At 48.4% G+C, this 22,622-nt stretch overlaps 1 protein-coding gene across 1 annotated transcript; it reads right to left on the bottom strand.

Moving 5' to 3' along the window:
• Positions 1-8,009: 8,009 nt before the first annotated feature.
• Positions 8,010-9,632, bottom strand: LOC135384486 (uncharacterized protein K02A2.6-like). The gene is made up of 2 exons (XM_064613688.1): positions 8,876-9,632; positions 8,010-8,734 (listed from the first exon to the last, which is right to left on the bottom strand). The coding sequence occupies exons 1-2, from the start codon at positions 9,630-9,632 to the stop codon at positions 8,010-8,012; spliced, it is 1,482 nt and encodes a 493-aa protein (XP_064469758.1).
• Between the last annotated feature and the right edge of the window lie 12,990 nt (positions 9,633-22,622).

The raw sequence follows: 22,622 nt of genomic DNA, 5'->3' as shown, positions 1-22,622 counted from the left end.
GTTACTCATATGATTTGGGTATCTCCCATTTGTCACGACGCAGCTGTAGACATATAATAACTGAATAAAAATGACGCCCTACAATAATGTGCCGGTGACAGGCCAGACGATATGACGAAATGTACGTCCAGGATGCATCAACTTAATGTGCAACCGAATAGTAGGGCCAGAGAAACGTTGACACATACTATATAGAATAACAAAACGGCAGTCAGTCGTGAGGTTTAGAGCAGTTAGCAGTTGGTTCAGTTTGGTTGGAGCAAAAAAATGGAGAGGGTTTGCGTAACGTTTTCAGGATTCATACTTCACACAAAGCCATACTCGACTGTCAAGCACTGCAGATACGCATGTCTTCCGCAAAATGGATGTATACGAGCACACATTGAAGCTTCACAGCGTATGTCTCGTCTCCTCTTTCCTGGAATCCTACTTCGTGGAATGGCAGCTCCTCTACCGGCGGCCATTTTAATAAAGTAAAAATTTCGCTAGAGGCCGGACAATTGATTAACAGGCGTGTATTTAAAGCCTGTCTACTTTCTATCCTAAGCAGAGCGATAAAATGATCCAGCGAGAACAGAAACGTAACGGGATATGTGTATATATGAAGCCGACTGTTTCCCACGCTAACCGATCACACACAAACACTGATACAACAACAGCGATTATGTTCGGATGGTGAACTAGCGAGATTTTCCACTCTAGGAATGGAACCCTACCCCATAGCTAGGGAGTCCAAAATGGGTTATGACGATGATGAGCGATGAGAGATGACGGTGATGAACGTAGTGGCGATGGCGATCCTGATCGTGATCGGTGGAATGTCCGAGGGCGCTAGCGGGGTAACAATGAGTCCTTTAGGCTAGCCGCCTCAACAAAACCCAACTCCATGACGTAAGGCCGCCCTGGAGTGGGCCGCGCTGTCCCAAGGGCCGAAGATGCAAGACAAGTTGAAGGTGCGGCTGCGAAAAGTGACATGCTGTGATTGCAGTGCACGCCTCTCGTTGATATAGGTCCGACAGCGGGGAAGTATGTGCTCTACGTTGGCAAGTACACCACACTCGTTGCAAATAGGGGTAACCTCCGCGGTTTCGCTAAATTCGCGGTTTGTTTTTCTTTCTGAAATTTCGTTGAATTTATTCCCAATGAGGCCTACTCAAAGATTGTGGTGTAGCAGTAATTCGTGCATCCGTAGATCACTTTCATAATTGATCTTTATAATTCGAGAAAATAGGTTGACTGCGCTGTTACAAATTTGTATAGCAACAGAACTGTGACGCTCATGCGCTTCCATTCCACTTGTACACCATCGTGGGACCTCTCATAGCAGCACCTATATGTGCGGGAATTTCTTTCTAAAGCTCAGGGTCGAAAGATATTCTAACAAAACCAGGTGGAATGCCTTGCTTCAATGAAGGGCATTGGGTACGCAGGTCAAGTCAACTTTAAGAGGTGGTGTCCCGCAATTCTGGAAATGGGAGAGCTGCTTTGGAGTCGGTATGAATTACCCATTGCCGCGGTTCACAGCCTGCCGCATATTCCAAGAATAGCGTGATAGCATAAAGCTCAGCGGATGTCGACGAGGTGCGATGTGACAGGCGACATCCACGTGTGACGGACTCTGACGGAATGGCAAAGGCTGAAGATGAAGTGTCCCTGGCCGACGATCCATCAGTGTATACAGCGGTACAGTTGCAGTATTGAGTCTCGATGAATCAAGGGTAAGTTGCCTAGGGGTAGCATCAGGATAGCTCTTTTTGTTGTTCTTGAGGCCGGGTATGGAATGTGACAGTGACAAGCGGCGACGGCAACGTCCATGGGGGTACTTTTGTTGCCGTCAGGTCGACTATGAATTTGGGAATATGATATCTTAATAATAATAATTGGGTGTTTACGTCGCGAGACAAAATATGAGATCTGAATGATGTCATAGAAGTACAAACCGTCGTGTTCCGTCTAGCGTGACGTTTCAGAGGCTGGTGTTTATGATGGGCACGTAGACGCAGATAGTGACGTGCAGTTTCCCGAGTACGGAGAACCTCAATGGGGACGTCCCCGGCCTCAGCAAGTACTAGGCGGGTTGCAGCGCCTCACGGGACCCCGAGACATATCCGAAGGATTCGCGCGAGCCTCGAATCCTTTGTACAGTCTCTGAGGGAGTCCGTGCAAGACGGGAAGACTGTACATTACTGAGCCACGAATCAGGGCATTGTGCAACATGAGGAGATCCTTCTCGTCTTGTCCCCATCTCACACCAGCGAAGTGGCGAATGACGTTGAGCCAACGTGGAACTTTCTTTTCAAGAACGTCTATGTGACGCTTCCACGACAAATTCCATGACAGAGTTACGCCGAGAAACTTTGGATGACTCACCTGCTCCAGTGAGCTTCCACCAATATACAGTAGACAGAGTATGCGTGTTTTTGCGCTAATGCTAGAACAGCGCTTTTCTCTACGAATATCTGAATTCCTACCTAGAGCAGATACTGACGAATGACATCAAACGTGCGCTGAAGACACTGACGAAGTGCTGGACGGGAAGTGCTTGTAGTCCAAATACAGATGTCATCGGCATAGATGGACAACTTGACTTTCCACTGAATGCAGGTTCAATGCCCGCCATAACGGCATTAAAGAGGAGCGGGCTTACGATGCTTCCTTGTGCCCCCCCCCCTTGAGAGATGGGGTATTGCTCTATGTCACCTTGTCTTGTCCGGACGCAAATACACCGTTGCCTGAGGAAATCAGCGATCCAAAGCAACGTTGTACGTGACAGCGCAGCGCTGTATAAAGCATGTAAGATTGATGGATGGCTGACGGTGTCATAAGCTCAAGAAATACCGCGGCGGGGACCTTCATTCGTCGTCGTGTCTGTTCCACCGACGTGACCAGGCCGAGGACAGAATCTATCGAACTGCGGTGACGTCAGAACCCAGCTTGTTCTTGAGGGAAGAAGGCACGGCTTTCGAGCCACCACGCAATTCTACGTAAGACCTTCATTCCATAACTTTCCCCAAGCAGCTACTCAAAGTTACCGGGCGGAATGATCGCAATTGGGATGGGTGTTTTCCTGGTTTTAGCAGCGGTACCACTTGGCCCACTTTCCACTGCCTAGGAACCTGTCCGTGCCTCCACGATTGATTGCAGATATTCAGCAGGGCCTGAAGGGAAGTAGGTTCAAGGTTTCAAATCACCGTATATGTAATGGCGTCCTGGCCTGGAGAAGACTTCTTGCGTGAAGCTGAATTTGCTGACAAAAGCTCAGCAACGGAAAAGTCCATAGCCAAGGCAGGGACTGCTGATGGGTTAGCATGCTCGAGAGCCACATGGGCTGTACGTGTCAGGTACTCGTCGGTTCTGTCCCATTGGCTCCCTTCGTAATGACTCGGCAGAATTCTCTGGCCACATTTTTCTCAGAGGTAGACTTCAGAGCGCAAGAGCTTCAAGTGGATTCCTAACTGGAGGATTCTCCTTTAAACTTCTTGCGACTTCTGCAGGGCTCTCAAACGGTGATAAGGAGCAACAGAACTGCCGCCACCGTTGACGATCAATGAATCGGAGTGCTCTCCGTACAAGCCTACTTGCGCATCTTGCTTCCTGGATATCAGAGAGAGATATATTTCCTGTCCGTCGAGCTTTACGCTCAGTGCGTCTTCGGACAGCACGTAGCTGCACCACACGCATCTAGAACGTAAGTGGCTAAAACACATGTTGACTGTTTTAGATGACGAGGCAAGGGCATCGACAATGACATCTTCTAGCTGATCCACAGAAAGAAAAGGGTGGGCTCTGTTTCCACATGCTGTACGGAACGAACGACAGTTCGCCGTTTTTCGCCGAATTTCGCAGTTCTACATCTCGCTCCCATGGAATATCCATCATACGTGATGCATATGGGTGCGTGGTCGCTTCCTCTGCCATCCAGGTCCTTGTACCAATGTAGCTTCCGATAAATACCTCTTGAGCAGAAAGACGCGTCCAGAACGTCCGTAGGGAAAGACCTCCGCAAAAACGTTTGTTAGCCGTCGTTCAGGATGCTGAGATCCAGGCTCTCGATGAGCTCCGTCCACATCTTCCCTCGACGATCAGTTTTGGTGCTCCCCCATGCAGGGTGGTGAGCGTTTATATCACCGACCACAAGATAAGGAGACTCTACATCATCCAACACTACCTTCATATCGGTCTTGGACACGTTAGCTGACGGCGGCACGTATAAGTTCACCATAGCGACGACAGTTTTGCAGAAGCGAATTTTACACCGAATACAGCCTAAACAAGCCACTTTCGGCGTTGGAAGGGCGGCTGCGTTGAAATCACGCCGAACAAACAGAACCGTTCTTGAGATATCTTCGCTTCGCTTCGATAAGCTTCGCTAATGGCCGATATGGGAATTCGATGCCGAAGCAGAAATTCTTTAAGATCTGGCAGCTTGTTGCGCAGACTGCGCGCGTTACACTGAATCAAGACATCATAGCTATATATTTGCTTCATGACCGATGAAAAGACTGTGAATCTCTAGAAGAGCCTTGACTTCGGGCAAGCGCACAGCCTCAGGGCAACAAGCAACAATGGCCTTCATATCAGCAGGAATATGGGGATGATGACACAGAAGTCATTTGAAGACTGGGGGATTGCCACTTCAGCCGTCGAAGTGCTACTGGCAGGGACTCGTTGGCCTTTCTTGGACCTCGCACTGTGGCCGCGAAAGTTGCACGGAGGGGAGTGGTAGCATGAGGGATGTCATGCTGACGGATTCATCTGGTGCACGTTACGACTCACTTTAGGCTTAAATGCTTGTGGTTTGGAACTTGAGACTTGTGTGTGTGCGTGTGACCTGCGGATGTGCACCTTGGTACCTCGGAGTAGTCTGTTGTCGACCATCACTTTTGGCCGTCTGCAGTTTTAACCTCCTTCCGTTTGTGCGCTACGTCGTGCCTTCCTGACCCCTGGGGATTGGGTGTTGTCAAAAACATTAGCCTGAAAGCGCCTTGTAGCTGTCCCCTTCTGAGGATTTAAAGAATGCGAAGCGGCATGTGGTCCCTCGCAGTTAGCACATTTCGGTTGGCGCCGCGCTGTACATTCCTGAAGTGTGTCTGTGGCTCAAAGCAAAACTTGCACCGTACGGGGGTCGCCGAGAGCTTCGAGCAAGATGATCGAACCTCTGGCAGCGGCAGCACTGTACTAGGCCTTCCACATAGTTATGCACCTTGTGCGTTGAAAAACCAAACTGAACTTCCTCAGGTATCCTTCTGTTGGACCTGAAGGTCACTATTACATTTCGAAGGGGGTGTACTGATCCGACCCATCTTCATGGAAGACGTGCTGCACTTGACGGTGAGCCGTTGTAACACCACCCTCTCCGAAATAGGATGCCAGGTCCTCGTCGGTATATCCAAGCGGGACGTCACATATTTTTCCCATGTTTTTAACGTATGACGAGGGAATGGTGACCTGAACTGCAACCCCAGCCATTTCAAAACGGGTCATGAGGTTATACACAGCCACTTCCGTCCGGACGAAAATTCACATAGAGCCATCAGCGTTGACACAATGACGGAGAATTGGTTCCTGAGCAGGAGAGCGAATAGTTTTCGCTGCTACGCTGGGATTCACCTTCCAAAATACTTGCCAGAATCAACTGGTTTGAACAATACCGGGATGCCTTGAGGCCTACTTTCCTTGTACGCCACCAGTGTGAAAGGGTCCCTGTTGTGTTGCTTGGTATATGATGAGAAGCACGCACCGTCAGATTCACGTTATACTCATTATTCCGCCATCTTGAGAATCCTCCGGTTGCCAGCACAACAATCGGGGCAGGTTGTATGGACGTGGATAATACAGTGACATAATAGTACAGGTAATATATGACATTCCCCCTCCACCTTATATGTAGAAACGATTTCTGGAAGAAATATATAGGTGAAAACACAAATGGATAACGCGAGATAACAAAAGGTTCAAAAGTCACAGCTCCCCCTCTTGCAGCTCTAGGTATAGTTGAGCCGCTCTGGTGGCACACCTCTTGAGCTTCTGATGGGGTACCGGTTGGGAGAACCAGAGTCCTGTGCGGAATCACCGTCGTGGTGTCGATCATCATCTGGTGGATCGTTACTGGTTTGGTTTTGTGGGTCGTCGCGTCTGGTGTCATCAAGCAGTTCGTCGTCTTCGTCACTATTTTCTACGTTAGGTGTGTGCTTGTACTCCGCTCCAAGTTTTTTGAAGAAGCTTGCATTCCGTGTGATGATATGATTATTTATTTTCGCTGAAATTTGACTGCCTATGACTTCTACGACAATATAAGGCACCGGGTAAAATGTCGACGTCAACTTACTAATCTTCTTTTGTTTGACCAAAACAGCATCTCCTTTTTGAAGAGTGTGTTCCTTAGTATGTCGTTTTTCGTCTGCTCGTGCTTTCGATATTTCTTTTGCTCTTGTATCGTTCAAGAGAGTAGCGTCGCGTGTGTCCGTGGTCTCATGGTGTACCGAACTCGGCAAGGTGGTCAACATTTTTCTTCCAAAGAGAAGCTCATATGGCGAAAGCTTTGTAGTGGTGTGCGCAGTAGCACGGTAGCAGAGCAGAAAGTCATGTATTTTCTGCGTCCAGTTCTGCTCTTCCACATGGCACGCTTTAATCGCTTTCATGAGTGTTTGGATGAAGCGTTCTGCCTCTCCATTCGCTTCAGGCCACAACGGAGTAACCCTGTGGTGTCGGAAACCGAGTTCCTGTGCGAAGAGTTTAAACTCTGAGGAGTTGAAAGGAGGTCCGTTGTCAGTTTTTATTTGCTTCGGGATGCCGAATTGTGACAGAGTTCTTCTTAGCACTGCTATGGTTGATGACGCTGCGGTTGACGGAATGACTTCCACTACCGGGAAACGGGAATATTCATCTACAAGTACCAGAAGATACTTTCCATTCGCAAATGGGCCTGCAAAGTCCATCGCAAGGTTTTCCCATGGCCCGTCAGGCAGTGGAGTTGGCTTTAGAGGATCACGTTTTGGTCCATGTGTGACAGCTTGGCATGGAATGCAATTGCGCACTGCCTTTTCTACGAGGGTATCCATTTTGGGAAACCAAATGGACTCGCGGAGCAGTTGTTTAGTCTTCACCATGCCCATGTGTCCTTTGTGGGCAAGCTGAACTGCACGTTCCTGAAGACCTGAAGGGAGCAGTAACCGTGTGCCTCGCAGTATGAGACCTTGTGGCGTCACAGACAGTTCAGTCTCTAGAGGCTTGTAGGGTTTGACGTGCGGCTTATTCCACAGATCATGCCTCATAGAGGGGCATGCTTGAATTGCTTGTGTGAGTTCTTGACACGTGACATCGGCCAATGTTGCCTTAATGACTTCCTCAGTGTTTATTGCACGAGGTACTGTGATTCTTGACAGGAATAAGACATACTCGTCAGGTACCTTGCTGGTTCGAAACCTGGGGTTGGTTTGCCCTACAGGATGTCTGGACATGTAATCTGAAGGATTTTCTGATCCTTTCTGGTGTTGTACAGTGAAGCTGTACTGCTGAATTCGTAGACACAGTCGTTCAATCCCCGCAGATGGTCGCGAACTTGGATTTGTCAGAATATTCACAAGCGGTTTGTGGTCAGTGTGTAGCACAAAACAGGTTCCGTAGACGTAGATATTGAAGTGCTCTATGGCCCAGACCGCAGCAAGAGTCTCTTTCTCAATTTGCGAATAGCGTTCTTCTGCCTCTGTAAGGCTAGGGCTGGCATATGCCACTACACGAGTTCTGTCACCACCATCCTGCGCGAGGATGGCTCCTAATCCCTTTGGACCTGCATCAACTGTGAGATGGGTGGTTTTGTTCTGGTCGAAGTAGGCCAGGCTGCTGCTATGAGTGAGCACATCTTTTAGCTGGTCAAGTGCTTTTTGATGCTCTGTTGTCCAGTTCCATGGTGTTTCCTTCTTTGTCAGGGAGCGTAAAGGCGCTGTTAGCTGGGCTAGGTTAGGAATGAACCTGCCACAGTAAGTGATCATTCCAAGAAGGCTTCTGACCTAAGACACATCTCCTGGAGGTGACATATTTAGGAAGCCCTGTACCTTAGCAGGATCTGGCTTGATGCCTTTCTCTGAGAAGATATGGCCGAAGAATGTTAGCTCACGCTGGAAAAAACAGCATTTTTTTGGACTTAGTGTGATTCCGCAGTCGGCTAGACGTTTCAGGGTAGCGTCAAGGGAGTCGTTGTGTTCTCTTTCCGTCTCGCCGTACACCAGGATGTAGTCGCTGATGTTTATCACGCCGGGAATGCCCGCAAGTACTTGACGAACCGTATTTTGAAAAAGTTCTGCGGCTGCGTTTATTCCGAAGTCCAAACGCTTGTACCTGTAAAGTCCCATGTGAGTTGCGAACGTTGTGATATGACGACAGTCTTCCTTAAGTCGCAGCTGATGATAGCCGTCGTTTACATCTAGTTTAGAGAACATCATTGCACCGTTTACGCAGGTAACGAGGTCTTCTAGTGTGGCTGATGTATGGCGTTCTCGTATAATAGCTTGGTTAGCGCGGCGCATGTCAACGCACTGACGCACTTGGTCAGGTGCATGTGGCTTTGGAACCACGATTATGGGGGACACCCACGTTGTTGGACCCGTGGCTTTTTCAATAACATCTAGCTGTATCAGCCTGTCGATCTCCTTTTCTACTGCTTCACGAATGTGAAATGGAAGAGGACGTGCTTTCTGTGCGACTGGTGGAACCGTAGGGTCGATGTGGAGCTGAACTTTGAATCCCCTTAACTCTCAAAGGCCAGTGAACAGTTTGGGGTACTTGCTTAGAATGTTTTCTTTGCTTGTCGCCACGTTGTAAGCAATGGATATGAGCCCAAGTGCTTCAGCCAACCGAAACCAAAGCAATGACTCACTAGGCGTTGCTGTGACAAGGACGGTATCTTCCACCACTGAAGTCATGTAAGAGAATGGTGCCCGGAACTTTCCTAGTAACGGAAGCTCATTCTTCGATCCATATGCAAAGACCTTTGGCACGGGCTTTACAAGTTGGGGTCGTTGCGGGATGCTATTGTACGTGTCAAGGCCAATTATGTTCACCGTAGCGCCTGTGTCTATGATGAATTCTAACTCCTTGTTGAAGACAGTGAGCATCACCCTCGGGGCTTTAGAACTCTTCGGGAACAGTGCAAAGGCTTCATCACCATGGTCGCTATCTGCACTCTGGTTTGTAACTTCATGAACGACATTTGGGTCTTCGCTTGTGTTGTTCTTACTGCGGCACACGACTGCAAAATGGCTACGTTTCCGGCACGCATTGTATGTTGCATTTCGTGCTGGACAAGACTGTTTTCCGCCTTTGTGAGGCCAAGCACCACCACAGTTGAAACACTGCTTGTCTTGACGCGTGCTCGTTGACGTTCCCGTGTGAGTAGATGCGTTGCTACGTTGAGACTCCTTGCGTGTAAGACGATGCACATCTGTGGACATGGATGCCTCAATATCGTTCACTTGTCGAGTTGTAATTTCGTAAGTGCGGCCTTGTGTCAGAAACTGGTCAAGTGCTGCATCCGTCTGTAGTGCGAAGCGTCGGAGTTTGGTGGACGTTGTGCCGAGAACAATTTGAGATTTGATTTCTGCTTCAGTGTTTGCAAACGAGCAATTTCGAGCCATTGTGCGCAAACGCGTATAGAAGGAATCTATGCTCTCATCTTCTTGTTGCGTTGTCCGTCGGAACTGAAAGATCTCGTAGTCTTTGTTTACCTTAGGCGTGAAGTGATCGCGGAGCTTTTTCTTAGCTGTAGCGTAAACATCTGCCGTGGAGGCTGCATCGGGTCGTGTTTCTGCTTCGGAGGATTGAGTTACGGCTGTACCTGGGTGCGGCTCCAGCGAGGTGATACGTCATATCCGTCATCCCCAATGTAATGTAGAAGCAGTGCTTTCTTTTGGGCTGGACTTGTGATATTTTGACCAACGAGTAGATTTTCAAATCGATTTATCCAGCGCTGCCAACGGTCCCCAATAGTAGTGTGATCCGAAGGAAGGTCAAACTGAGGAAATACCGGTAAGGCAGCGGGTACGACCGCCATGACGAATGCTCGTTGCTCACCTCTTGTGTTCTCGGTAGCGCCTCAGGAGTCAGTGGCTTGGTGACATCTGTGCTGTACGAGGAGTTGCGCGCATCGCTCGAATGTGCCCGAAAGAGTTCGCACTCGTCGCCAGTTGTTGTGTTGCTCGGTATATGATGAGAAGCACGCACCGTCAGATTCACGGTATACTCTTCATTCCGCCATCTTGAGAATCCTCCGGTTGCCAGCACAACAATCGGGGCAGGTTGTATGGACGTGGATAATACAGTGACATAATAGTACAGGTAATATATGACAATCCCCAATATCTTAGTCCAGTGATTCATCACCATTCATATACTCACTGGTCTGACTTACGTCATACACTTTTGTACCTGATGTCCGGTCCTCTGTCAGAGAAGGCTGTTGAAGTGACAGTAGTGCCCGTTCACAAGAGGCGAAGTTCGATCGGTTTCTCCGTACCTGGGAGCAAGTACGGCATCGGGGAACCGCGTCGTGCGTTCCCAGGAGACCGGAACGGCGACCGAGACCACCATCACCGTTCTTGGCCATCGGTCTGTAGGTGAGGGGTTATTTCAGGTTTAAGATAGCTAGATTAAGATAAGGCTAACGAAGAGCAGAATAATCCATGCCCGTGCTGCACAGGCATGAAGAAGTCCCCAGACACTAAAAAGCATAATAACGGCTTGATTTCCGTAATGAACTCTGAAGCATTCATAATACAATTTATATTGTCACGAATTGAAATGGGTCGGCGAGTCGTCGAATAAATAGCGAACGGTTTATTAGACTACTTGGTAGCAAAACACAAGAGTGATAGCTCTCTGACCACAACTGAGTCCAAAGAATGAATGCTCCAGCTTGGAGCGCACAAGCATTTAAGCGTCGCGCCGAAAAGTCTAGAAACAGCACGTGCGTTTGCCAGAAAGCAGGCGATGTGTCTGGACGCTTCTTGCTTCTTCTTCAGCATGCGCCGGGATGAGATGTACCGTTTCGTGCCTGCCCTGGAAGTTTCGCGATGATGATTCGTGTCATTGCCCCCTCCGTAGACGGGGCATCGTCTCGATGCCGTTTCTTCTCCTTTTTTTTCGTGTTGTTTCCTTCCAGCCAGTCTTCAGCACTACCTGCTGTAGTACGGCTTGAGTCGAACGACGTGAACTATTTCAGTCCTCGGGGGTCGTCGAGAGGGAACGCTGCCCTCAGGTACCACTTCGTAATCCAGATCTCCAATGCGTCGAAGTACTTTGTAGGGACCGAAGTACCGCTTCAGTATCTTCTCGCTCAGGCCTCGTCGTCGAATCGGCGTCCAAACCCATACCAAGTCGCCTGGACTGAAGCGTACGTCTCGTCGGCGCAAATTGTATCTTCTTTCATCGACGCGTTGTTGTTGACCAATCCGTAGTCTGGCCAGCTGGCGGGCTTCTTCTGCTCGCTGTGTGAAGTCCAAAGCGTCGTTTTCCACATCACTGGGTTCGTGGGGCAGCATCGCGTCCAGCATAGTCGATGCGTCATGGCCGTGTTCAAGGCGGAACGGTGTGAATCCCGTTGTTTCCTGGACAGCCGTGTTATAGGCGAACGTGACGTAAGGCAGTATTTCGTCCCATGTCTTGTGCTCGACGTCGACGTACATCGAAATAATGTCGGCGAGGGTTTTGTTTAGAGGGGTTTGTTTTAGTTCGGTGAGCCCGTTCGTCTGCGGATGGTACGCCGTTGTCCTCCTGTGAGCGGTGTGGCTGAGTGGAAGGATATCTTGTGTTAGCCTGCTTGTAAATGCCGTTCCCCTATCGGTGATTAAGGCGGTCGGAGCTCCGTGCCGTAGTACGATGTTCTCGATGAAGAGCTTCGCCACTTCTGTTGCTGTGCCCTGTGGAAGTGCCTTAGTCTCAGCATAGCGTGTCAGGTAGTCGGTGGCGACGATTATGCAACGATTTCCGGAAGACGAACGTGGGAAGGGCCCGAGTAGATCCATCCCAATCTGCTCGAACGGCGCCGACGGCGGTGCAATTGGCTGAAGGTACCCAGAAGGTCGTACCGGCGGCCTTTTTCGTCGTTGGCATTCCCGGCACGTCCTTACGTAGTGGTGTACGGTCTTGGCCAGTTTTGGCCAGTAGTACTTTTCCCTTATATGGGCCAGTGTCCTGCTGTATCGCAAATGACCTGATGACGGTTCGTCGTGGCAGGATTCAAGAATCTCGATGCGCATGTCCCCAGGCACAACGAGAAGCCACGTAGCGCCTTGTGGTGCGTGGTTCCCTTTGTAGAGAACACCATTACGTAGGGAAAAACTTGGGAGTGATCTTCTGAAGATGGGAGGAACATTGTCGGTGCGGCCCTACAGATAGTCGACGAGTGTCTTCAATTCGGTGTCGTTATACTGCTTGGTAGACATGGTAGTCGCGCTCATTAGACCGAGGAAGGCGTCGTCGTCCTCGAGGCTGTTGTCCTGTCGCTGGAGTGGTGCTCGGGACAGGCAGTCGGCGTCGTTGTGTTTTCTTCCTGACTTGTAAGTGACGGTTACGTCATACTCCTGTAATCGGAGGCTCCATCTCGCTAGGCGTCCTGAGGGGTCCCTTAAACCAGCCAGCCAGCACAGAGAATGGTGGTCTGTTACCACCTTGAACGGCCGTCCGTACAGGTAGGGGCACAACTTTGTGATGGCCCATATGAGTGCAAGGCACTCTTTCTCGGTCGTCGAATAGTTCTTCTCTGCCTTGGTTAGCGTTCTGCTTGCGTAAGCGATGACACGTTCGACGCCGTCGTGGAGTTGAACGAGCACGGCTCCTAGACCGTCGTTGCTTGCATCGGTGTGTATTTCTGTTTCGGCGTTTGTATCGAAGTGGGCAAGCACGGGTGCGGTCTGTAGACGCGTCTTCAATTCATCAAACGCCTGTTGCTGGGCTTCACTCCAGATAAACGTGGATCCGTCCTTCGTGAGGGCATTCAGGGGTGACGCAATTCTTGAAAAGTTCGGAATGAACCGTCTGTAGTAGGCGCAAAGGCCAAGAAAGCTTCGAACGTCTTTCACGTTAGAAGGAACAGGGTAATTTGCGATGGCCGCCGTCTTCTCAGGGTCGGGGCGTACGCCGTCGCTGCTCACGAGATGGCCGAGAGATGGCTCACGAGTTCCTCATAGCCGAATCGACACTTCTGAGGCTTCAACGACAGCCCTGCAGTTCTGATAGCCTCGAGGACTTGCTTTAGCCGTTCAACATGTTCTTCGAATGTTCTTGCGAAGACGACAACATCGTCGAGGTACACCAGGCAAGTTTGCCACTTCAACCCGGCGAGAACTGTATCCATAACACGCTGGAACGTCGCTGGTGCTGTGCAAAGGCCGAAAGGCATAACCTTGAATTCGTAAAGTCCATCCGGAGTGACGAAGGCAGTCTTCTCACGGTCCCGTTCGTCGACTTCAATTTGCCAGGACCCCGTCTTGAGGTCCATGGAAGAGAAAAATTTTGCGTTTTGAAGGCGATCGAGCGTGTCGTCGATGCGCGGTAACGGGTAGACGTCCTTCTTCGTTATCTCATTGAGTTTCCGGTAGTCGACGCAGTACCTGAGTGTTCCGTCCTTCTTCTTCACTAGTACCACCGGCGATGCCCACGGACTGGTCGACGGCTGGATAATGTCATCTCTTAGCATCTCTTCTACTTGCGTTCGGATCGTTTCTCGCTCTTTGCAGGAGACCCGGTACGGCATGCGGTAAATTGGACGGGCCTTTTCGTCGACGATGATGCTGTGCTTCGCAATGGGCGTTTGTCTTACTTTCGACGATGCAGCGAAGCAGTCACTGAAATCGTTGAGCATCTGGAGAAGGGTTTGCTTTTGAGTTGTATTGAGTTGAGGGTTTACGTCGAAATGTTCGGTTTCGTGTTCCGTGGTGACCGCGATGCGAGCAGTGTCCATCAGGCAAACATCCGTGGTGGAGTATTGGTCTACGGGGACGGCTATCTTCGTGCCCTTCACCAGGTGTTGTGGCTCCGGGCGAAAATTTGTGACCAGGAGTTCGAATATTCCGTTTCTTACGGGCACAATTCCTCTTGCTATCCCAATTCCTCGTTCGAGGAGAAGTTGCGTGTTGCCTTCAGCCAACAAACAGCCAGTCGGTGCTCTCTCGCACGTAGCGGTCACAAGGACTGACGACAAGGGAGGCAGGTTGACGTGCTGAGTCGTCACGGCGGTTACGTCCGTGTTTGCACGTTTCTCCGGGGTTATTCGTGCCCACCACTTGTCTTCTGCTGTTTCTGGCGTTTTAAAAGAGATAACTCCATTTGTGAAGTCGATGATGGCTTCGTTTTCGACTAGAAAGTCCATTCCGAGTATTACATCCCGTGGGCAGTTCGGCAAGACGGCAAAGCTGACGACGTACTGGATGTCACGCACTTGTATGACTGCCGTGCATCGCCCAGTCGGTGTTACGACGTGTCCACCAGCAGTGCCGATGTTAGGCTCATCCCACTTCGTTTGCACCTTGCGAAGCTTCTTAGCTAACCTACCACTTATAACAGAGTCATCGGCTCCGGTATCGATTAACGCAATCATCTCATGGCCGTCGATGAGTATTTTCAGGTTATTGGTATTTTTTCGAGCGTTGTGTTGGTGCTGCTTTGCTGTTCGTCGAGTTGGAGGAATTGTAACTTGTCGTCGGTCCGCAGCTTCACCTCCCGGAGCTGCAGTTTTCAGTTTTCCCGGTTAGGGCTGCGCCACACAGGTCGTCTTGCCGGTGACGGTGAACGTGCTCTTCCTGGCGACCTGCTGCGATGGGGGACGCTCGGGGACAGGTCGCGTCGCGAGCCAGCAGAAGCATTCTGCTGCCGTAGATAGTCTTCAATTGCGGCGGGTCGACTACCGCGCTGGGGGCGGGGGGCGTCGGGTGAAAAACCGGGAAGGCCAAGTCGTCGGTAGGGACATCGGCGATAGACGTGGTTAGCCTCTCCGCAATGGTAGCAGAGCGGTCTGAAGTCGGAAGTCCGCCAAACGTCCGTTTTGCGAAACGGCTGAGAGTGTGGCGGGACGCTCGGAGTAGGTTGGACAGGCCGAGGAGGCGTCCAACGGTTTCCGTAGTACGACGGACGAGTAGGTGGCACCTGTCTCACAGCGGCGGCGTAGGTTGGTCTCGGTACTTCGGCGTCGGGGTTGGCGGTTGACGATGTCTGGATTGCCTGCTGAACCTCGTCCTTGATGATCGCACCGATCGAAGACAAAGGGTCTTGAGCCTTCTCAGGACAGAGGAGAGCTCGTAGTTCTTCGCGTACCACCTCTCGAATCAGCTGTCTGAGCGATCCGACATCGAGGCCAGCGGTCATGGAGAAAGCCTCGTAGCCCTGGTGTCGTTCGTTGACGGTAGCGCGAGAGAGCAGGGTCCTCTCAATGCGGACGGCTTCGTCCAGAAAAGCGTGGGTCGTGGCGGGTGGATCCCGGGACAGGGCGCGAAAAATTTCTTCTTTTACGCCCCTCATGAGTCGCTGAACCTTCTTCTCCTCGGATGCTTTCGGGTCAGCTCGCCGGAAGAGCCGCAGCACATCTTCGACGAAGCCCGTAACGCTTTCGTTTGGCAGCCGGATCCGTCTCTGGAGCAGATGTTCAGCGCGTTCAGCTCGTTGTTGAAAAGCGAACGCCTCGCGGAGTTTGCTTTTGAAGACGTCCCAGGACGTGAGCGAAGTCTCCCGGTTCTCGAACCATGTCTTCGCGGTGCCTTCCAGGGAGAAATAGACGTTGACGAGCTTCTGGTCGTCACTCCAGTTGTTGAACTTGGCGATCCGCTCATAGTGGTCGACCCAATCGTCCACGTCGTCGTAATACTCCCCGCTGAATGTCTTCGGCGACCGTGCAGGGGCTATGGGCGTGGCAACAGGTTGCGCCACTTGGGTACTGGTCTCCGCAGTCATCTTCTTCTTGCGTTTAGGGGGTTCTAATGGACCGAATTCTGCGGGCAGACCAAGCTGTCTTCTGCTTTGTCGCAGTTGGTCTTCCAGGCCGTTGGACGAGGAATGCCCCGCACCTCCACCAGAAACGTCACGAAGCGAAATGGGTCGGCGAGTCGTCGAATAAACAGCGAACGGTTTATTAGACTACTTGGTAGCAAAACACAAGTGTGATAGCTCTCTGAACACAACTGAGTCCAAAGAATGAATGCTCCAGCTTGGAGCGCACAAGCATTTAAGCGTCGCGCCGAAAAGTCTAGAAACAGCACGTGCGTTTGCCAGAGAGCAGGCGATGTGTCTGGAAGCTTTTTGCTTCTTCTTCAGCATGCGCCGGGATGAGATGTACCGTTTCGTGCCTGCCCTGGAAGTTTCGCGATGATGATTCGTGGCAATATGGTGTCTCATTATTTATTCCTTTTTGTGAATCGCCTACCTCATCACCACCCAACATGTATGTGCAAGTGTGCCTTCCTTTTCGTTAAAGGATGAAGCTACAGCAACTGCCTTGTTTGATTCAGCAGCCTGTGGACATGATGGGTGGGGCAGCGGAGGGCTTCTGATCTCTCAGCCCACATCGCCTCACTCTAACTACCCTGGGAATACCAGCTAACGAATTATTTAACAAGGAATAGCAATCTGTCCTTTCTGGCTGACTTTTCTATCAAAATAAATACTGTCAAAATGGTGTTTTTCGCGCGGAACAATTTTTCGCGTTTTTCACGAGCGCCAAAAAATTCGCGAATTTAAGTACCCGCGAAGTAGACTTATACACTGAAGATATACTGTCGTCAAAGAGAAACAGGAGCTGGCCTTTTCGCGTCAACAATTGCTTCCCCCAAAACGCGATAATATGTTCTACGCGAAATCAAAGACTTTTATAGTAAATCCCCCCGGGTTTGGGGCGGACTTGTGAGATCTAGTTACGTTCGCTTCCGGCGAGGGATGGCGGTACCGTCAGAAAATTGTTTTCTTTGTGCCACTTTTCTCCTGCGCTCGAAGAAAGTAATGTAATCGGAGCTAGCATGCAGAATATGGTAGCTAACGACAAAACCATTACTTTCATACGCAGGGATCTGGAAAAGTGCAGTAAGATTGTCCAATTGGTTGATTCTCATCAATTCCTAGACTGTTACTGCAGGGAATGATATCATTTTGGCCCAGATATCCCTGCCGTGCGTGCCGAGAGAAGCGTTTTTGTTGCATCTCCCATTGACTCCCACGTACTGAAAATTTGACAATTTTTAATTTACCAAAAAATCGGTTGATCGCTTCACGTCTTCAACCATGTGTCATTCCGAAGATGAACTCGAGAGGAAAACGCCTGTACTTGTTTCGTGTAGAAACTTTGCGGGCTTTACGAGAGCCCTGTGAACAAAAATTCCCCATAGACTTTCTGAAGAAGTGAGTCCGCCTTCACCACAAAATATATTTTCCGCCATGACTCATGAAGAGATGCACAAGGGTGGTTCCTTTATAGGTGACACTTGAAATTTACCTGTACTTGCGCCCCAACCAAGCTTCGTGAAAGCCTCGGTCAATCCGATTTCTATACGAAAATCTGCGTTTAGCAAAGACTTAAAGGGTCTCTGACCAGAACCGGGTCAATGTCTTTGTTTGTATGGATAACGAACCTACATGGTGCCTCCAAGTTACAACTGAAACGTTTCGTCTGTGCGGACCCGCGAACTATTCCAAACAAGGAGCCGAAAAGCGGTTTCGATTTCTGCCCTCAACTCGTGCGATCAGCGCAAAACTCTAGCTATTATGCAGTGGTTTTCCCATGTGTATGACGTCAAACGCCCGCGACGTTTATTGGTGGAAAGTCTACACCGGAAGTTCGGGTGGTTTCCGCAACTTCCGTATTGCTGGGCGTTTTTTTTCAATATGGACGTGGAAGCACAGCGGAGTCGACAAGTCAGCTTTTCAGCTACCTTTCAACAGCTGTGAGGGACCTGCTACGTGCAGGAGAGTTTGGAGGCCTTGCTTTTGAAATGTTGAGCCGCGAATCGACTTCAGCATGAAGAGGAAGTTCCAACGACAGACTGTTAGATTAGCTTTCAGCATCCATCATGATGAAGGCCATGAACAGTTTGTGTAAATTTCGTGTTTGACGGCGCCGTGTAAAGGGGCCGGAGTGGTTCATTGCATAATAATGCCGAAAGAAGTCGCGTGCTTATGTTGCAAGGAGCTGCTCTTAGAGTAGCATATATAGAACTTCAAGGGCGGTATGAACCTAGCGCTCATATTCACAAGTAAGAAGCGTGTCTCATGCACAATCATGTCGGTTGGTTTCAATACAAAATAGTTATTCTGAACTTGTCGTTATTGTTCGTCACTTATTCAGAAAGAGTGCAGCTGAATTAATAGGAGTGCAGAATAATAAGAAGTAATAATAAGCTGAAAGAGTACCGCGTCCTACTAGCTTTAGCTTTGTGCAAAGTTTGCGTGTCTCATACAGGAAATAGATACACTACATACCAACAAGTTCGTGAGATGGGTGTTGCACAAACTTGGAAAAAACAAGAGAATCGTTATACCAGTCTGCGCGGTGAACAGGATACGCAAAGCCTTTCCCATACTAACTACTACATGCTTTAAATACCCAAGATACTAGCTGGATGTACCCCCTACAGGAGGTGCCCTTGCAATTTCAGCTGTAGACACATGTCGGTAATGATGCAACTATAATAATGACCCCCCTGCCCCCAACTTTTTCAACACCCCTCCATGCTTGGGATTCTGGATAAACCATTGTGCTGATCCCTGGCACAAAGCACCATCTCATCAGCCTGCTCTGCCTGGTAAGAATTACATTGGGCTCTCAATTCCACCAGACACAAATCCAATCCTGTTCTGACGCATCCTTTTGTCCACCCATTAAGTCAGTATGTCGTAAGTGTTGTTCGAACTCTTACTGTCTGATAGCACCCAAATAGTATTGTTTAAGCACCTCAAGTATTTTAATGATCGTTATGTTGAAGTAAATCAGACTGTTATGCAGGTTGCCCTGTGTGTGGTCATCCGGTTCCTGCTCTCAGTCCTCCAGAAGTGCTCACTACACAAGTTAACTATCGAAAACCTCAATCTTCCTTTTGTGGGAAAAGTGTGCACCCAGTTAGAGTAGGATGTAGACCTTGAGGAACCAACCTTTGTATCTTGGGCTGCTCAAATAGGCATGTTGCAGTCAAAGATGATGTAACATGAAATGTGGTTCATATAGTTTATTGTGGCACTCAGATAATATATTCATAACATGTCTGCAGAGATTTTTCTAAAATAGCATATGTGATGCAGCGTCATACATTATTGGGCTTCTGGGATAAATCATAATTCACCTGATACAGACGGCAGTCTTTGTAACGGTGTCTGACACATCTTTTTTAGCCACTGTTTTAAAATATGCATTAAAACTGCTTCAACTATGAAAGTATCACGAAGTTCTTCATTTTATTTGTTTACTTTATAGACCCTTGTGAAGGGATTTACATAAACGGGGGAGGTTTGTACCCAAAAAATGACAAATACCAAAATGATGTACACAAAAATACACAAAATTCGTTCACTCACCACAAAGAAATTCATTCGATCTGAAAATGATCATAGCACATGGAAATAAATGACGATATATTTTGTTCTGATGCTATGTGGACAGGAAGGTCATTCCAGTTTGACACCATCAGCTGGTGCGGAGAGTAGAGGAATTTTTTTGTTTGTGTAGGTGGAGCAAGTACTTTGTGCTTCTCATCAAGTCTTGGAAGTAACTTGTGAGGGGATTGACAGTAAGTGGGGTGGGGAGAGGGTGACCGTAATATAACTTATGAAAGAATGCCAGGCCTGGTACTCAAAGATGTAATCTACCCGACTAGACTAGCTGATCGGGTAATCAAAGGAGTAAGAAAGGGTTGGGGAATGGCTAAGACGCTGGAAAAAGGATGATAATCACGAGCAACAAACCGTGCGGTTCTGTACAAACTCTACTTTGTCGATTAAGAGATGTTGGGATGGGTTCCAGATTGCAGAGGCATATCCCAGTTCTTTTGAACATGGCAGTTGATGTTCTCAGACTGGAACACATACAAAGCATCAAGTGCGTAAGAAATTAATGATGAAAGAAGGCAGTCACTGGAAAGGTTAGCCAGTAGTAGGAGGGGGGGGGGGAATATATATTTATTGAATGGAAAGGTCTGCCAGTAGTAGGACTTGAAGCGACATCTTCTGTATTACCGATCCAGGGCTCTTAACAATTGAGCTAAGCTAACACGCCTCTCCAGTGACTTCCAAGGGTGCGGATGTGCCCTAGGAATCTGTTTATGGGCAGAAGAACATTAGTCACTGTTATTATACAGGCATAGCTCTCTGTCCAGTATGATCACCGCAGAGCACATTTGCAGGAACTCACAGGCACAAAACTTTCATAATAAATATGTAATAGCCTCAAACAGCTATTATATATAATAACTAGTACATGGAACTCCAATAGCAGATGGTCTGGCAGTAGAACACAGGTAATCTTGCCATCACTATATATTTCCCAAAATGCTGAAAATAAATCGATAGAATTACTGCAATGAACTGCTCAATTTTTCACCTCAAATATATTTTTAGCACTCTGTCTCTCATGTTTCAAAATATACATGCATCGAACCTGCAGAAGCTTTTGTGTGTAAGTAGAGTCCCACATCTCATGTGCAACAGGCAGGTCTAAGTTGTATTGAGATATGTCAAATCCTTACGCATGCTCACCACCTGCAGATTCCTTTAAAGGGAACAAAAAAACTTTTTGTTAGTAACAACTTCACACTATGTACCACATTTATAAAAGAAATTGGTCCCGTACCTGATGGACAACTGTCATGGCCACTGCAGATGTCTTCCTCTCCTGTTCATTCCACTTCCATGAAGTCATCCCCTAACATTGTTAAAAAAAAGCCATATAAATTTATGAGGCTCTCATTTCATAAAAAATTAATTGAGGCTACCAGGCACGAAAGGCGTCAGCCTCATGGGGTGCCTAGCACCAATACAGTGTGGGATAACTGAGATATTACCACTATACGAGCATACAGCGGATCACAACCACATAAAGAAAATACACAATTGCTCCGAGCTGTGCACATTTTCACATACACACACACAAATACATAACAGAGTGGCCTGTCCCTAATAAGACTTCAACAAGTTTGTGTAACTCTGTTTTGAAACTGGACACAGGAAGGCCATTTCCAATCAGCTGAAAAAATTTGTTGGGAAAAGGAACGGTTTCTGCTGATTTCCGTAGTTGGTCGGTAGCAGTGGAGCCTTGTAAGGTGGTACAGTGATGGAGTTCATACCGTAATGGCAAGTGTTTGAGATGGCGCTAAAAGATCCTGAATTTGCAAAGCAATTTTGTATAAATGTCTGGTTTGCAAGTGAACACTTTGTCTACTGTATTTTGCATGTCTTGAAGGAGCTGAGGGGCTGGATAGATGGATGGATTGTAGTGGCACCCCTGGTGGGCCTCTTTGCAACGAGGGTCCAACACATTGCACCTGTAGACATGGTTGTCGTACACCAGGATTTCTTTCTTTTTCTTGTGTGTGCACTGCACTTTTATCGTAGTTGCCCTCTGTGGTGTTTACCCAGATTAGACAACAATAGTGCTGCTTGGGGTAAACTAAGGATTTCAACTGCGTTGGTTTAGAATCCAGAGCGCTTCTTTACTATGTGCAGTATGCTGCATATTATAAGGAAAACAAATAGAAGAAAACTTGCACCTGATCCCTGCCTTGTATTTCCAAGATTTGGTTCCACATCTTGTCCAAGGAAGTCATGAACTACATTGGTGCACACTGCTGTGACAATTAAAATGTTACACCTAGATGCGGAATACACAGCTTCATTTTACGTACTGTAGATGTTGCTTACTGCAATGGCATGGTTGCATTCTGAACAACACTCGGAATTGTACAGTATATCTTTTGATTTAGTGCGTAAACTTCAATTTTCTTTAATCCTTATTTTTCTTTGTTGCGTAACTGGTCTCCTAACATCTGCATGCCACAACGTAATTCTCACAAGGAGAGTAATCACTGTATAAATTATACAGAAAACACTAACCTCGCCACGTCCAGATGCAACAGTCTTGGAAGATAGATTCAAGAAAAGCACTGCGGACTGCTGTAGGCGGAGGTTCTTTGTACTCAAACTGAGGGGTCCGTCTTATAGCCTGCATTCTTCAAATACGATTGGCAAAATCCGCTGCCAATCATACCTGCCGCTGCGGTTGAACCCGCAGTACCGTACGGAACTGAATGCCCGCAGAGAAATCTCGCTTTGACGACACAACCGAGGCATGTCAAATGAAGTCTGTGTACCTCGATATAATGGTCGTTCTTCCAAAAGATATAAATAAAGAAAACTTGGAAATACACACACTACACTAACGCTGTGAAACAGCGCGCTGGATCCCGAAAGTCGTCGTAGCTCGTAGCCTCGTAGCTAGGCTAGTTCTTCTTTCCACGGAAGTCGCTAATTGGATTATTGCAGTTATAAAACAGGTCGCAAATTTCGAAGTACATACATACTTTTTATTTCCAGATATTGTAACAACAGTATATCGGTGTAAAAATGTTGGTTCTTGCTGAAAGTTGCAGTTGTAGTGCTCGATCACG

The sequence above is a fragment of the Ornithodoros turicata genome, chromosome 2 (genome assembly GCF_037126465.1).
Source record: "Ornithodoros turicata isolate Travis chromosome 2, ASM3712646v1, whole genome shotgun sequence".
NCBI classification, from domain to species: Eukaryota; Metazoa; Arthropoda; class Arachnida; order Ixodida; family Argasidae; genus Ornithodoros; species Ornithodoros turicata.
The sequence above is the reverse complement of the archived record's forward strand: the minus strand, read 5'-3'. Positions and strand labels throughout refer to the sequence as shown.